A 17,311-nucleotide genomic window follows, 5' to 3' on the forward strand; every position below is an offset into this window, starting at 1 on the left:
AAACCAGCAACCACAGAAGCCGGTTCGTTCCGCACTTCCTTCTTGCCCCCATTGTTTCGTACAGCACGACAGGGCAGCGTGTTCAAAACGTTGGACCACGTGTAATTCATGTAGGAAAAAAGGCCACATTGCTTCTGTGTGTCAGTCCCATTAAGTTCCTGTCGACGAGGACGAGGCGTCGGACATGGATGTTCACTGTGTGCTTTCTCAAACAAATAAGTTGTTTGTTACTGTTCGTGTTCTGAATAAAGACATCCGCATGCAAGTGGACACTGGCTGTGCAGTAACTCTCATTAATTCTCGCACATATTTGGCGTTGGGCTCCCCTCCTTTGTCTCCAGAAATCTGAGGACTTATAATAAACAGAAAATTCCTATCATGGGCCAGTTTGATGCTTCCACTGCCTACAAGTCTGTTGTTCGGCCCCTCACGTTTTATGTGGTGGATCATGTGGGCACTGAAAACCAGTTCGGTTATGATGCTTTCCAGTTGTTCGGGTTCTCCATTGATGATGATGTGCACCTAATATCTGAGGATATTCCGTATCAACAGCTGGATGGATTGTGTTCTGAATTTTCGTCCGTGTTCTCTGCTGGTCTGGGTTGTGCCAAGGATTTTGAAGCCCACATTACTCTTAAACCTACGGCTCGCCCTAAGTTTTTCCGGGCACGCCCTATTCCGGTGGCATTGCGTGCACCTGTCAAGGCTGAGCTAGACAGGTTAACAGCTTCAGGGATTCTCCTTCCGGTTACCTCCAGCGAATGGGCATCGCCGATCGTAGTGGTTTCTAAACCAAACGGGAGTCTGCGATTGTGTGGTGACTTTAAAGCCACCGTCAACGCTCAGAGCCTCATTGACACTTATCCTCTTCCCCGTCCTGAGGAGTTGTTTACCAAGCTCGCTGGGGGCCAGTTCTTTTCCAAACTTGACTTATCGGAGGCATACCATCAGTTGCCGTTGGACGCTCCTTCCAAGGAATTTCTCGTTATCAACACTCCTTGTGGGTTGTATCAGTACCAGCGATTACCATTTGGCGTCGCTAGCGCACCGGCCATTTTTCAGCGGTTTTTGGAACAGCTCACGGCTTCCGTTCCCGGCTGCATAAACTATCTGGATGACATTGTTGTCACGGGGGCACCTTCGTAATTTACGTTCACTGTTTCGGGTTTTGCATTCGGCTGGATTGAGGTGCAATCTGGACAAGTCACAGTTCTTCCAACCCTCCATTGAGTATCTTGGTATCCACTTGTCCCGTGAGGGTATACGCCCTCTCCGTCAGCACGTTGCGGCCATTAACGCTCTACCCCGGCCGTCTACGGTCAAAGGACTTCAGGCGTTTCTAGGCTAGATTGCTTATTATCACAAATTCATTCCATCTGCAGCGGCGGTAGCTTATCCTCTGCATCAGCTGTTACGCAAAAACGTCCCCTTCTGTTGGTCCGACGGGTGTGAGCAGGCTTTTGTCCGCCTGAAGGCTCATTTGCAGTGCGCGCCTTGTCTTGCCACATTCCGTCCGGGTCAGCACTTGGTTCTGGCGGCTGACGCGTCACAGTATGGCCTAGGGGCTGTTCTCGCCCATCGGTATGAGGATGGGTCGGAACGACCCATCGACTATGCTTCCAAGACCCTCAACGAGGTGCAACGGCGTTACTCTCAAATCGAAAAGGAGGCGCTCGCTATCATTTATGCTCTAAAAAAGTTCAGCGTTTTTTTGTATGGTTCTAAGTTTCACATCATCACCGACCACTAACCGCTGGTCTCTCTGTTCAGCCCCTCGGCGTCACTTCTGGATAAGGCAGCTCACCGCCTGCAACGTTAGGCCTTATACTTGTCTCGTTTTCATTATGAGATTCACTATCGCCCCACGGCCCAGCACGCCAACGCTGATGCATTGTCGCGATTGCCGATGGGCCCCGACCCTGTTTTCGATCGTGATGAACTCCTCTGTTTCCACATTGATGAGGAAGAACGTCGTGCAGTCGAGGGCTTTCCACTTACAGGTTCGCAGGTCGCGTCAGCTACTGCGCGGGACCCGGTCCTGCGTCGGGTGATCGGTTTTGTTCAACGAGGTTGGCCGGACAGGACCAAGGGCCGGGCATCGGATCCCCTTCGCAACTACCATGCCTTGCGCCTTCGTCTGTCTGTTCGTGATGGTGTTGTTCTTCTGGCCATGGATGGCGCATCTCCACGGGTCGTGGTGCCAGCCTCTCTTCACAAAGATGTTCTCAAACTGTTGCACGAAGGCCATTGGGGTATTTCTCGGACTAAGTCCCTGGCCCGCAGGCACGTTTATTGGCCCGGTATTGATTCGGACATTGCCCATATGGTTGCTGCGTGTGGCCAGTGTGCTCAACAACTGGCGGCACCTCGTACAATGCCCTCTCCGTGGCCTGATCCAGCTCAGCCATGGGAACAGGTGCACGCCGACTTTGCTGGCCCCTTCCTCGGTACTTATTGGCTACTGTTGATTGACGCCTTCTCGAAGTTTCCGTTTGTTGTTAGATGTCCGTCACCCACCACTGCGGCGACGATGCTGGCTTTGTCCAAAATCTTTGCACAAGAAGGTCTTCCATCCACGATCGTCACGGACAATGGCCCTCAGTTCTCTTCGCAGGCCTTCCATGATTTTTGTACTGGACAAGGGATTCATCATGTTACTGCACCGCCCTTCCATCCGCAATCTAATTGGGAGGTCGAGCGCCTTGTCCGCACTTTCAAATGCCAGATGAAAAAATTCCTTAGTGATTTTTCCACAGATGACACCCTGCTGCAATTTCTGAGTTCTTATCACTTCACGCCTCTGGGTGATTGCAGCCCTGCTGACCTCTTGCATGACCGCCAACCGCGCAATCTACTGCACCTGCTTCACCCTGTCAGGCCTTGTACTGTGTCCCCTAGTGCGGTAAAATACTCGGTGGGTGCCGACGTTTGGGCACGAGGGTATAGATCTCGCCCTAAATGGATTCCAGGGGTGGTCAAGGCTCTTCGCGGCCGCCGGCTTTGTGAAATCCGTACGGGCAACGGCACGGTTGTTCGCCATTACGACCAGATGCGCCCACGAATGGTGGCTATGCCGGTGCCACCGCCCCATCCTTCGCCTCCACCAGCCCGAGACGCCAGTCCTGTCGCTGCTGCCGATCTACCGTCCGTGTCGATGCAGCCGCCGTCACTGCCGCTTCAGAGTATGCCGGAACTGGCCCCAGTCGGGACGCCGCCTTCTCCGGGACCCATCTCGCTGGAGCACACTCCCAGGTCAATGACACCTATGGATGCTGCTCCGGAGTTTTCACCCATCATCTCATCCAGGAGGCACGTTCCACGCACGAGCTTCCGTCCTGGACATTTTCGACCATACTCTCGTGTCTCTGCGCGGGGTCTCCTCGGGGCCTCACAAGAGGCCATGGATGTCTCCACGCTGTCCATGTCTCCAAGGAAGTGAGTTTTTTTTTTCACGGGGGGAAAAGTGTTGTGATAGTGCCACGACATTTAACAGTGCCACCACGACAGTACGCACAAACGGTGATAGAGGCGCTCCGCAAATCGGCTGAGCTCGGGAGCGCCACCTAGCTACGAACGGCGCCGGGCGCATGTCACGGCACAGCAGTCAAATACGAGAGACTGAGTTGTAATCATGTGATCAGCTAATGTTTCTAAGAGAGAGTGTGAATATCCACACAATTATTGTGATTAAAAGTTATAACACCTGTAATACAGGAGTGGCCCCAACGCTGGGCTAAAGGAAGTAGGTTACAGTACGTTTGTTCGCCCAATGCTTGAATACTGCTCAGCAGTGTGGGATCCGCACCAGGTAGGGTTGATAGAAGAGATAGAGAAGATCCAACAGAGAGCAGCGCGCTTCGTTACAGGATCATTTAGTAATTGCGAAAGCGTTACGGAGATGATAGATAAACTCCAGTGGAAGACTCTGCAGGAGAGATGCTCAGTAGCTCGGTACGGGCTTTTGTTAAAGTTTCGAGAACATACCTTCACCGAAGAGTCAAGCAGTATACTGCTCCCTCCTACGTATATCTCACGAAGAGACCATGAGGATAAAATCAGAGAGATTAGAGCCCACACAGAAGCATACCGACAATCATTCTTTCCACGTACAATACGAGACTGGAATAGAAGGGAGAACCGATAGAGGTACTCAGGGTACCCTCTGCCACACACCGTCAGGTGGCTTGCGGAACATGGATGTAGATGTAGATGTAGATGTAGATCCCTGGGGCACCTCCCACTTGACCGTACCCCACTCAGACCCCACATCACAGCCATTCTCAACATTGTGAATAGTGACCTTTTGCTGTCTGTTGTTAAAGTAAGAGGTGAACCAATTGTGAGCTACTCCCTGTATTCCAAATTGGTCCAACTTCTGGTGCAATATGTTGTGATCAACACAATCAAATGCCTTAGTCAAATCAAAAAAATATGCCTAGCTTTAGAAACCTTTTGTTTAACCCATCCAGTACCTCACAGAGAAAAGAGAATATAGCATTTTCATTTGTTAAGCAACTTCTAAGGCTGAACTATACATTTGATACCAAATCTTGTGACATAAAATGATCAATTATCTTTACATATACAGCTTTTCAATAACACTAGCAATTGATGATGGCGTTGAAATAGGTCTAACATAGTCTACAGTACCCCTTTCTCCCTTTTTATAAATTGGCTTTACTACTGAGTACTTTTAATTGTTCAGGAAACTGACCACTCCTAAAGGAAAAATTACAAATATGGTTAAATACAGGGCTAACATGTGCAGCACAGTACTTTAATACTCTACTAGGCACTCCATCATAACCATGAGAGTCCTTACTTTTCAGTGATTTAATTACTGACTGAATCTCCCCCTTGTATGTATCACAGAGGAGTATTTCAGATATCAATCTCGGAAAGGCATTTGCCAAGAGAGTTATATGATTCCCTGTAGAAGCTAAATTTTTATTTAATTCACCAGCAATGATCAGAAAATGATTGTTAAATACTGTACATATATCTGATTTATCAGTAACAGAACTGCGGGTCATGGGAGACATACCGTACAGGATGACAAGAGGAAAAATAATAACCTGTAAAAATTAAGTTTTTATTCAATTCAGCTGCTATACTCAGAAACTAATTGTTAAACACTGTATATATCTATGTTACTTGTCAGTAAGGAAAACATTTTTACTATTTATTGACTTTATATTCTTGGTCTTTAATGTCAGCCAGGCAGTTCCTTCATAACTGATAGTTTGAATTTATATATTCAGAGAATTAGCTATTCAGTTTGCATACCACATGCTTTTACCCTTGCTAATGACATTTTAAGCAACTTACAGCACAGTTTGTAAACACACACACACACACACACACACACACACACACACACACGGCCACTGTCATCTCCAGGTGTTGTGGCCATACTGGGGTGAATGGCTGTCTTGTCCGGGTTAGGTGGGGGGTACAGAAGTGTCATGGTTTAGGGATGGGTGAACAGGAGTGTAAATACAGGAGAAGGTGGTTCAGTTGTGTCTGTGGAAGCATGCAGCACAGTGGGCTGGTAGGTGCAGCTCAGGAGGGATGGTGGTAGGGAAGGGGAAAGGACTGATCTTTTAACATTAGATAATATGGCCTTACTGTGTTGGTATTGTGCCACTATTGAAAGCAAGCCAACTATCTTTCCAGTCGATGAAGATATTGAAAAAATGTATGCATAAAAAAGAAATTCAGTTTACTGTGGGATACAAAGATTTAATTGGGATAGAGCTTTGAGTTCAGTAATGTATAAAGGAAGAGGCTGAACAACTATGAATACATGAAATAGAGAAAGGAAATAAAAAGGAAAGTAACCTGGTAAAATTTTACACAGAACACAGTTTGATCGCCCGAGAAGATATTACATGTGGAAGAGACATTGAAACACTGAAAGATAGTAGGTAGATTATGTAACTGTAAGACCATGTTTTAATCTGTAAAACATTTCTAGGGGCAGAGTGGACTTTGAGCATAATATATTAGTTTTGAAATGCAGACTAAAATGGAATGAATTACATAAAGCTACGAAGAATATGAGACCTTGCTACTTTGAAACATCCAGGGTGTCTTGAGTTTTTCAGAGGGAGCATTAGGCAACGACTGATTGAAATAAATGAAAAAAAATCAATAGAAAATGAATAGGTAGCTTTGAAAGATGGTATGACAAAGGAAGCAACTTGACAAAAGAAAGGCCTGCCAGAAATCCTTGGATAACATACGGAGTAATAAATTTTATTGATGAACAGAGAGAATATAAAATTGTGGAAAATGAGTCAGGCAAAAGAGAATACAGATGTCTAAAACTGAGACTTATAGAAAGTGCAATGTGGCAAACCAAGAAATACAAAGCTGCAGGAGCATTATGATTGATGCTGCTTATTGCAAAATTGAAAAAAACCTTATGAGAATTAAAAAGCAGCTTCATGAGTATCAAGAGCTGAAATGGTAAGTGGTAGTAAGCAAATAAGACAGGTTTGGATGGAAATATTATATAGCAAGTATAATTCAAGAAAAGAAACTTGAAAACAATACCGTGCATGGTTGTTGTTGTTGTTGTGGTCTTCAGTCCTGAGACTGGTTTGATGCAGCTCTCCATGCTACTCTATTTTGCGCAAGCTTCTTCATCTCCCAGTACCTACTGCAACCTACATCCTTCTGAATCTGCTTAGTGTATTCATCTCTTGGTCTCCCTCTACGATTTTTACCCTCCACACTACCCTCCAATACTAAATTGGTGATCCCTTGATGCCTCAGAACATGTCCTACCAACCGATCCCTTCTTCAGGTCAAGTTGTGCCACAAACTTCTCTTCTCCACAATCCTATTGAATACTTCCTCATTAGTTATGTGAGCTACCCATCTAATCTTCAGCATTCTTCTGTAGCACCACATTTCGAAAGCTTCTATTTTCTTCTTGTCCAAACTATTTATCGTCCATGTTTCACTTCATACATGGCTACACTCCATATAAATACTTTCAGAAATGACTTCCTGACACTTAAATCTATACTCGTTGTTAACAAATTTCTCTTCTTCAGAAACGCTTTCCTTGCCATTGCCAGTCTACATTTTATATCCTCTCTACTTCGACCTTCATCAGTTATTTTACTCCCCAAATAGCAAAACTCCTTTACTACTTTAAGTGTCTCGTTTCCTAATCTAATTCCCTCAGCAGCACCCGTCTTAATTCAACTACATTCCATTATCCTCATTCTGCTTTTGTTGATGTTCATCTTATATCCTCCTTTCAAGACACTGTCCATTCCATTCAACTGCTCTTCCAAGTCCTTTGCTGTCTCTGACAGAATTACAATGTCATCGGCGAACGTCAAAGTTTTTATTTCTTCTCAGATTGAATAACATTGGGGAGAGGCTACAACCCTGTCTTACTCCCTTCCCAACCACTGCCTCCCTTTCATGCCCCTCGACTCTTATAACTGCCATCTGGTTTCTGTACAAATTGTAAATAGCCTTTCGCTCCCTGTATTTTACCCCTCCCACCTTCAGAATTTGAAAGAGAGTATTCCAGTCAACATTGTCAAAGGCTTTCTCTAAGTCTACAAATGCCAGAAACGTAGGTTTGCCCTTCCTTAATCTAGCTTCTAAGATAAGTCGTAGGGTCAGTATTGCCTCACATGTTCCAGTATTTCTACGGAATCCAAACAGATCCTCGCCAAGGTCGGCTTCTACCAGATTTTCCATTTGTCTGTAAAGAATTCGTGTTAGTATTTTGCAGCTGTGGCTTATTAAACTGATAGTTCGGTAATTTTCACATCTGTCAACACCTGCTTTCTTTGGGATTGGAATTATTATGTTCTTCTTGAAGTCTGAGGGTATTTCGCCTGTTTCATACATCTTGCTCACCAGATGGTAGAGTTTTGTCAGGACTGGCTCTCCCAAGGCTGTCAGTAGTTCAAATGGAATGTTGTCTACTCCGGGGGCCTTGTTTCGACTCAGGTCTTCCAGTGCTCTGTCAAACTCTTCATGCAGTATCGTATCTCCCATTTCATCTTCATCTACATCCTTTTCCATTTCCATAATATTGTCCTCAAGTACATCGCCCTTGTGTAGACCCTCTATATACTCCTTCCACCTTTCTGCTTTCCCTTCTTTGCTTATAACTGGGTTTCCATATGAGCTCTTGATGTTCATACAAGTGGTTCTCTTATCTCCAAAGCTCTTTAATTTTCCTGTAGGCAGTATCTATCTTGCCCCTAGTGAGATAAGCGTCCACATCCTTACATTTGTCCTCTAGCCATCCCTGCTTAGCCATTTGCACTTCCTGTCAATCTCATTTTTGAGACGTTTGTATTCCGTTTTGCCTGCTTCATTTACTGCATTTTTATATTTTCTCCTTTCATCAATTAAATTCAATATTTCTTCTGTTACCCAAGGATTTGTACTAGCCCTCGTCTTTTTACCTACTTGATCCTCTGCTGCCTTCAATACTTCATCCCTCAAAGCTACCCATTCTTCTTCTACTGTATTTCTTTCCCCCATTCCTGTCAATTGTTCACTTATGCTCTCCCTGAAACTCTGTACAACCTCCGGTTCTTTCAGTTTATCCAGGTCCCATCTCCTTAAATTGCCACCTTTTTGCAGTTTCTTCAGTTTTAATCTACAGGTCATAATTAACAGATTGTGGACAGAGTCCACATCTGCCCCTAGAAATGTCTTACAATTTACAACCTGGTTCCTAAATCTCTGTCTTACCATTATCTAATCTATCTGATACCTTTTAGTATCTCCAGGGTTTCTCCATGTATACAGCCTTCTTTCATGATTCTTAAACCAAGTGTTTGCTTTGATTAAGTTGTGCTCTGTGCAAAATTCTACCAGGCGGCTTCCTCTTTCATTTCTTAGCCCCAATCCATAGTCACCTACTACGTTGCCTTCTCTCCCTTTTCCTACACTCGAATTCCAGTCACCCATGACTATTAAATTTTCGTCCCCCTTCACTATCTGAATAATTTCTTTTATTTCATCATACATTTCTTCAATTTCTTCGTCATCTGCAGAGCTAGTTGGCATATAAACTTGTACTACTGTAGTAGGTGTGGGCTTCGTATCTATCTTGGCCACAATAATGCGTTCACTATGCTGTTTGTAGTAGCTTACCCGCATTCCTATTTTCCTATTCATTATTAAACCTACTCCTGCATTACCCCTAATTGATTTTGTGTTTATAACCCTGTAGTCACCTGACCAAAAGTTTTGTTCCTCCTGCCACCGAACTTCACTAATTCCCACTATATCTAACTTTAACCTATCCATTTCCCTTTTTAAATTTTCTAACCTACCTGCCTGATTAAAGGATCTGACATTCCATACTTCTCTTGAGTAGTCCCTGCCCGGAGATCCAAATGGGGGACTATTTTACCTCCGGAATATTTTACCCAAGAGGACGCCATCATCAATTAACCATATAGTAAAGCTGCATGCCCTCATAAAAAATTACGGCCGTAGTTTCCCCTTGCTTTCAGCCGTTCGCAGTACCAGCACATTAAGGTCCGCAGTACCAGCACATTAAAGCCGTTTTGGTTATTGTTACAAGGCCAGATCAGTCAATCATCCAGACTGTTGCCCTTGCAACTACTGAAAAGGCTGCTGCCCCTCTTCAGGAACCACACGATTGTCTGGCCTCTTGACAGATACCCCTCCATTGTGGTTGCACCTACGGTATGGCTATCTGTATCGCTGAGGTACGCAAGCCTCCCCACCAACGGCAAGGTCCACGGTTCATGGGGGGGCCGTGCATGGTAAGGGAAGAATAAGTATATTAAGATGAGATGGATAACACAATACTGAGAGAAGAATTTGGCAGGCCACTGAAAGATCATCATTGAAACAGGGTATGTGGATTAGGTGGCATTTCCTCTGAATTTCTTAAGGTCCTAAGGAAAACCAATTTTTTACAAAGCTGTTCCACTTAGTACGTAGAATATTTGAAACACAAAGATCACCATCGGTCGTAAAGAACCGTATAATAATGACAATAACAACAAGGCAGATCCTGACAAGTATGACTTAGTAAACCTTCCCTTTAATAAGGCATTACTGCAAAGTATAAAAGAGGTGGAGAGTAAAAATTGGAGGAGGAGGTCAAAGTTTGAAAACAGCAAGCAGTTCACACAGCTGCAAGCTGCAGCAACCACATGGAGACAAAGAGACTCACACAGTAAAGACTGGTCCAAAGTGTTGCACCAAACTGGTCTTCATACTGAAGACTACAACACAACAACAATGAACTTAACCTACACGAAAGCACACTGTGCATGTCATTTTGCCTATTATACTCCTAAGAGAAGAAATCCTTGATTACAAAATGTTCAGCAGTCGTAATATTTCTCTGTACCCGTGCTGCTGTGTTATGTATTTAGTGCATGAGATTTCACTTTAAATATTGAAGCTTTGACTCTCAGCATCCTAGTTTTCATTTAAGCTTATAGCAATATCTCCAGTTTTTGCAGGTGTTATCATATCTGAGAGGTTATGACACATTTTATTATGAATTCCTTTTTTATAAATAGCACCTTTTATTTGAGATGTTAATTAAGATTCCGAAGAATTTTGTCCTCTCCCCTACTCAGTTGTCACTTGCGAGATGATCGTAAAGTTCCAAATACGATTCTTAAACTGTGAAATGCCATAACTACTCATAATGAAGATATCTCTGATCCTCTTCTAGTCAGCAATATTTTTAATAATTACTTTGTAGATACTGTTGAAAAGATGTCTCTATGAAACATGATATACAGCACTCATTTGAGTCCTGTAACAAACAAAACTGCAGTACACTACTCGCAGTAAGCACATATGACATTCTGCAACTTATTGATAATCTCAGAAACAAAAAATCAGCAGGATTAGATGAAATTTCTCCATATCTATTGAAGAAGTGTAAACATGAACTAATGAAACCTCTAGTTCATCTAATAAACTGTGTTCCCTGACAAGTTGAAACTATTTGTAGTAAAACCAATACACAAAAAGGGGGAAATAAAGCATGTACAGAACTACAGACCCTTTGCCCTAATTTTGACTTTCAGCAAACTGATAGAGAAAGTAATATTAAATAACCCTTGATATATTACAGCAATGCTGACATATTAAGTGATTTGATTTCCAGCACGGTTTCAGAAGAGGTCGAAGTACCAGCAGCAGTACAATTTGTCCATTATGTACGTGAAAAAATAAATGAAAAATCCCAAGCAGCAAGTGTATTCCTGGACCTCTCAACAGCTTTTGATAGAGTACATCATGACATGCTCTTATCAAAAATTGTGAAGAGGGGTGTCACTGGAAAACTCATGCAATTGCTAGAAACATATTTAAATGGTAGACAACAGTGCACAGAGATTATGTACTCTAATAGAGAAATACTGGATAGGAGAAGGTCAAGTAAGACATATATATTTTGGTGTTCCTCAGGGCTCTATTTTAGGTCCAGTCCTATTCATATGCTATGCCAATGATTTCTCAAGTTCTCTTGACAATAAGCAATTGATCACTATGTATGCAGATGATACATTTGGTGTCTGCTATGCAGACAATGAGCCCATCATAGCTGAAAAGATACATAACTGTATAGAAAAAGCAAGAGCTCACTTTGAAAGAGAGAGTCTAAAAGTAAACATAGAAAAAACTAGTATTATTCATTTTAAACCAAGTGGTCTAAACAGACAAAATACTGTGATTGATAAAATTCTAACAAATCTTGGGTTTATGTATAGATGATCAGCTTTCGTGGAAGCATCAAACTGATTGTGTCTGGGGAAAAAACACCCAGTATATATGTATTAAGATTATCACCAGATCTTAATTCTGAATCCCTAAGGAATGTATATTATGGATTAGTGTATGCTTTCTTATCTTATGGAATAATACTGTGATGTAGGACATGACAAACTTATATGAAAAAAGTTGTCATACTGCAGAAGCGAGCCTTGAGGATTGTAGCAAAAGTAAAACCAGGAACTTCTTGCAAACTCTTATTCATTAGACACAATATTCTCACAGTTTATGCCAGGTATATACTAGAAACTATAATGTTAGTGAAAGAAGACACTCAGATCACAAAAAACCATGGATATTCACAACTATGAAATAAGGCATAGAAAAAATTTTCATATGGTTAACAAGAGATTAACTTTAACAGCGAAAAACCCCTATGTCAAAGGAACTGTTTTTAATAACTTCTTACCAGATCAATTTAAGATATTGACAGGGGATACTTTTAAAAAACGAGTCAAGCAGTGGCTTATCTAAACATGACCTTATACCTTGAATTTATTACAAATTAAAATGTAATGAGAAAAAATGTAAACTAAAAAAATTGTAATTGTAAAAACTTTATACTTAGTTGAAAACACACATGCATGTAAAATTACATGTTGCAAGCAATAAATTAAAATCGAAATTGAATTGAATTGGGTTTTTGTTTGTACACTCATGTTTACAATTTGGAAATTCCTTATTCAGTTATAGGTTTTACATTTTGTGTAGTACTTGTTTATGAGATAAATGTGTCAAGTGAGATCATCAGCTGCTCATTACCTTATTTGAGTCACAAGATCAGAGAAACCAGCAGAATGTGTCCTAAGATGAAGTGATACATTGCATTAATGCGTGCAGATCATTACTAGGCTGTAGTTGGCTGTGTGTGCAGCACTCTGTTAGGTGGGTCAATAAACAGACCTTATCGAAAAAACAGTCACATTCCGGGACAGTGCTTTCATCACTGGGTAACAGTTTCGAAGAAATAACGATGCGTTGTGTGATATGCTGGGGTATCTGTATCCATATATTTACAGTGGGGCCTCGTGGCAGTGCTCAGCATCACCGTTCCTACTGCTCGTGATGTACAGTAGTGCCCCAGTTGAGGGCCAAGACAGCTTGCAACCTTTATATACTGTCATAGGAAAGGGGGTATTTCTGACACACATCTGCTCATAAGCTGAAAAAGTCCAAAATTTGATTGGAATTTTAAACAATGTGATCAATACATCAAAATTATTTGTGTGATATTTTAAGAAACTGATTTCCTCAACAATTATTTTTGTTCTCATAACTTTCTTTTGTGATTTTCAGTCCTGAATACATGCATATATCTCATGTCAAAAGTCGTCTTAAACATGGAGATAGAGGATGGCCACAGTTCCACTGTCCAGGAGTTAGTGCAGTACGTAATGCAAGAAGAAGAACTGGCTCTGCCAAGAGTGGCTTCAAACATATTCACATTGTGGATGTGTTCGGGACTTCTCGGTAATTCCTGTTTTAACTGCATTTTAAATAAGGTTGTGACATGCTGTTGAATGATAATATTAACTGTCTTCTGTGTTATTTAGAAATACAGTTGAAGCTGTTTCATAAGCCATTTGATGTTAGGAAGAGATGGCAATCACTAGTTTCGCAGTACACCAATGCCACGGACTCACAGATCGACAGGGATGAACCGATATTGTCATTCCAGCGAAATGTTTTCTTTTCAAAACGTGATGAAGAAAAAATTAAGTAAGTTTTTAAATATGTTTTCATCGTGTCATTAGTGTTAAGTTGCGCAGAAAGTCAGTATTTAATATTTGCAGCTGTAGTATTCGAAGATCTCTCTCTTGTATTCCTAATGTGTACAATTCTTCTCTTTTCTTAGAGACCAAAAACTTCTGGATCTCTTATACGATGAAGCAAAGTATAACATCTTAGAAGGAAGATATCCGTGTGAGATATCCCATTATATAATGTTAGGTGGCATACAAGCACGTATTGAGTTGGGTCCATATGTGCCACAAGTACATACTACACAGTTCTTCAGGTCAGATGGAGTAATATTAAAACTGAGTAACATTTATTGTAACTTATTTCCATTCTAAATTCTAGAATGTATGTCTACCTATGGTTAATGCAACATGTAAACCAGCCACCAATTTACTGTGTTATTCTATCTAACAATTGTTTTAATCATATTAACATCCTTCAAAGATTTATCTTCAAGTAGGTATGTAAAGATCATATTTTGTGCATAACTTTATGTGATTATGTATTTCTCATTTCATGGTCCCCAGCTTTGTGTCAAATTTTTAACTTCCTGATTCAGTAGTAACCACCCCTTTGCAACTTGTTCATTCATATGACTAGGTATGTTTTACAAGAACGGGGCTATGAAAATGATGTTTCAGCCCTTGCAGTTCTGTCCAAGTTTCTTCCCATCTTTTATTAACATTCTATATGTTAACGTGTAGCTGTTATGTCATTTCCTAGTATTTTGTTGTCCAACTTTTTTTTTCTTTTTAAACAGATTATTACTTGCTAAAAAGAGAAACTGGTATTATATCTTGCTTGTATGTTCTGAGGCTGAAGTATATAACAAGATGTCCCCTGTGTTTCCCTGCACTGTGCACTCAGTCTGTGTGAACTCATGGGGAAATGGCAGTAGGATATCATGCACAACTAAGTGTTGATTATATCAAAATGTTTGAATTTTTTCATTCAAAATGCAAATGCTATTTTAAAAGAGATGTTTGTTGGGCTGGTCTGTCAGTTTGGCACTTGAGAAACAACTATTTCTCATAAATTTGGTTGCCCTTTCAGACTATGAATGACAACTTTAACAGTAAATTTGTGCACACAGGCGTGTTGAATATAATTACAAACTATATAGAAATTTGATCACAGTGAGAACAGGACTTTTTAAACTTCATTCAAGAACAAGAGTGACAGGATGTTTATAGTGTTGATAAGGTAGACAATAAATGTGATGCTTTTTGCAACACATTTCTCATGCACTTTGAAAGCTGCTTTCCATTAAAATATTCAAAACAGGATACTAGCATTAAAAGGCAACCTGACTGGATGACTAGAGGGATAAGGATATCATGCAGAATGAAGTGCACATTATATCAAAACATTAGAAATAATCGCAATAAGGCTGCAGTAGTCCATTACAAACAGTACTTTAAGGTGCTTAGGTGCTTAAAAATGTTATTAGGAAGGGAAAAAGTGTGTGGTATGCAAACAGAATTGCTAATTCTCAGAATAAATTAAATCCATATGGTTGTGAACGATGGACCCAGCTAAGCTGAGGTGGCTCATGTACCCGAATGATATAGATACTATAGGTGCAACTGTAATGGAGGGGTATCTGTTGAGAGACCCTCGTGGAGAGGGGCTGCAGCCTTTTCAGTAGTTGCAGGGGTAGCTGTCTAGATGATTGACTGATCTGCCCTTGTAACATCAGCCAGCATGCCCTAGCTGTGCTGGTTCCACAAAAGGCTGAATGCAAGGGCAAACTAGAGTCTTAATTTTTCCCGAGGGCATGCAGTTCTACTTTATTGTTAAATAATGATAACATCCTCATGGATATAATATTCTGGAGGTAAAATAGTCCCCCATCCAGATCTCCAGGCTGGGACTACTCAGGATGATCTCGTCATCAGGAGAAACAAAATTGGAATTCTTCATGTCGGAGTGTAGAATGTTCGATCCCTTAATTGCACAGGTACTTAGAAAATTTCAAAAAGGAAATGTATAGATTGAACTTAGATATAGGAGGAATTAGTAAAGTTTGATGCGAGGAGGAACAGGACTTTTGGTCAGTTGAGAACAGGGTTATGAATACAGAATCAAATAGGGATAGTGCAGGAGGTGGTGTGATAATGAATAAGAAAACAGGAATGCTGGTAAGCCTCTGTGGACAGCTTAGTAAATGCATTATTGTTGCAAAGATAGATAGAAGCCAACATGCACCACAGTAATACAAGTTTATATGCCAACTAGTTTCACAGATAATGAAGAGACTGGAAAAAATGTATAATGAGATCACATAAATTATTTGAATAGTTAAGGGAGAGAAAGAGTTTAATTATAAAAGGAGACTGGAACTGAAAGTAGGAAAAAGAAGAGAAGGAAAAATAGTGGGTGAATATGGAATGGTGGAAGTTAATGAAAGAGGAAGCCATCTGTACAGAGCATAATTTAATCATTAATAACACTTGATTTAAGAATCATGAAAGAAGGTTGTATACGCAGAACAGGGGTAGAAACAATGGAAGGCTTCAGATTTATTATATAAGACAGAGATTTCAGAACCAGGTTTTAAACTGTACGACATTTTCAGGGCAGATGTCTACTCTGGTCACAATTTACTGTAAATTAAAACGGAAGAAATTGGAAAAAGGCAGGAAATTAAGGAGATAGGACCTAGATAAGTTGAAAGAACCAGAGGTTGTTGAGAGTTTCAGAGGCAGCATTAGGAAACAATTGACTGAAAAAAGGGAAAAGAATCCGTTAGAAGATAAATGGATAATTTGAGCCAAGAAATGGGGAAGGGATCAGCCAATCATATAGTAGAAAGATGTGGCCTTACAGAAATCCTTGGGTACCACAGGAGATATTCACTTTAATTAATGAAAGGAGAAAATATAAAAATGCAGCAAGTGAAGTAGGTGAAAGGTAATACAAATGTTTAAAAATGAGATGAACTTAAAATCAAAAGTATAGAAAGAGAGGAGGATGTAGATGAAGCGAAGATTAGAGATGTGATACTGCAAGAAGAATTTCACAGAACAATGAAAGAACTAATTTGAAACAAGTTCCCTGAAGTATACAATATTCTGTCAGAACTAATGATATCCTTGGAGAGCCAGTCATCTGGTATGCTAGCCAGAATACCCACTGACTTCAATAAGAATGTAATAATTCCAATTCAGAGAAACAAGAAACTGACAGCTGTGAATATTAGTGGGCTATCACTTTATCAATTTTTGGTTGCAAACTACTAACAGAAATTTTTACAGAAGAATAGTAAAACTGGTAGAAGCCAGACTCAATAAAGATCAGTTTGGATTCCAGAGAAATATAGAGGCACATGAGGCAAGATACGTTAAAGAAAGGCAAACATACATTTATAACATTTGAAGACTTAGAGAAAGTATTTGACAGTGTTGACAGGAATACATTTTTTGAGATTCTCATCATGGGTAAAATACAGGGATTAAAGGGCTATTTACAAGTTGTACAGAAACCAGATGCAGTTATAAAGAGAACAATAGCCATTATGAAAACCATCTTAAGTTGCATGTGAGGAACATTTATTCATTGGTGACTGGTTTCAGAGTGCCTGTCCATAATCAAATCAACCCGAGGGATAAATATAGTAGATGTTACATCATATAGCAACAAGGTTTACAAAATTGCATTGCAATAGCAAGTTTGGCTCTATACCACTAATACTGTTCAAAAAGAGATGACATACTGCAAATGTAAGTCTTGCAATACACTAGTCACACAA

The 17,311-nt window shown here is 40.8% G+C and overlaps 1 protein-coding gene across 4 annotated transcripts in view; it reads left to right on the forward strand.

Moving 5' to 3' along the window:
• The window catches only part of LOC126322565 (putative FERM domain-containing protein FRMD8P1), a 327,086-nt gene that overhangs the window by 225,117 nt on the left and 84,658 nt on the right, over positions 1-17,311 (forward strand). For all 4 annotated transcript variants that reach the window (XM_049994510.1, XM_049994465.1, XM_049994577.1 and 1 more), the window contains 3 exons: positions 13,117-13,290; positions 13,374-13,539; positions 13,676-13,837. In XM_049994510.1, coding sequence (XP_049850467.1) covers positions 13,117-13,290; positions 13,374-13,539; positions 13,676-13,837 — 502 coding nt within the window. The remainder of the gene's footprint in view (positions 1-13,116; positions 13,291-13,373; positions 13,540-13,675; positions 13,838-17,311) is intronic.

The sequence above is a fragment of the Schistocerca gregaria genome, chromosome 1 (genome assembly GCF_023897955.1).
Source record: "Schistocerca gregaria isolate iqSchGreg1 chromosome 1, iqSchGreg1.2, whole genome shotgun sequence".
NCBI lineage: Eukaryota > Metazoa > Arthropoda > Insecta > Orthoptera > Acrididae > Schistocerca > Schistocerca gregaria.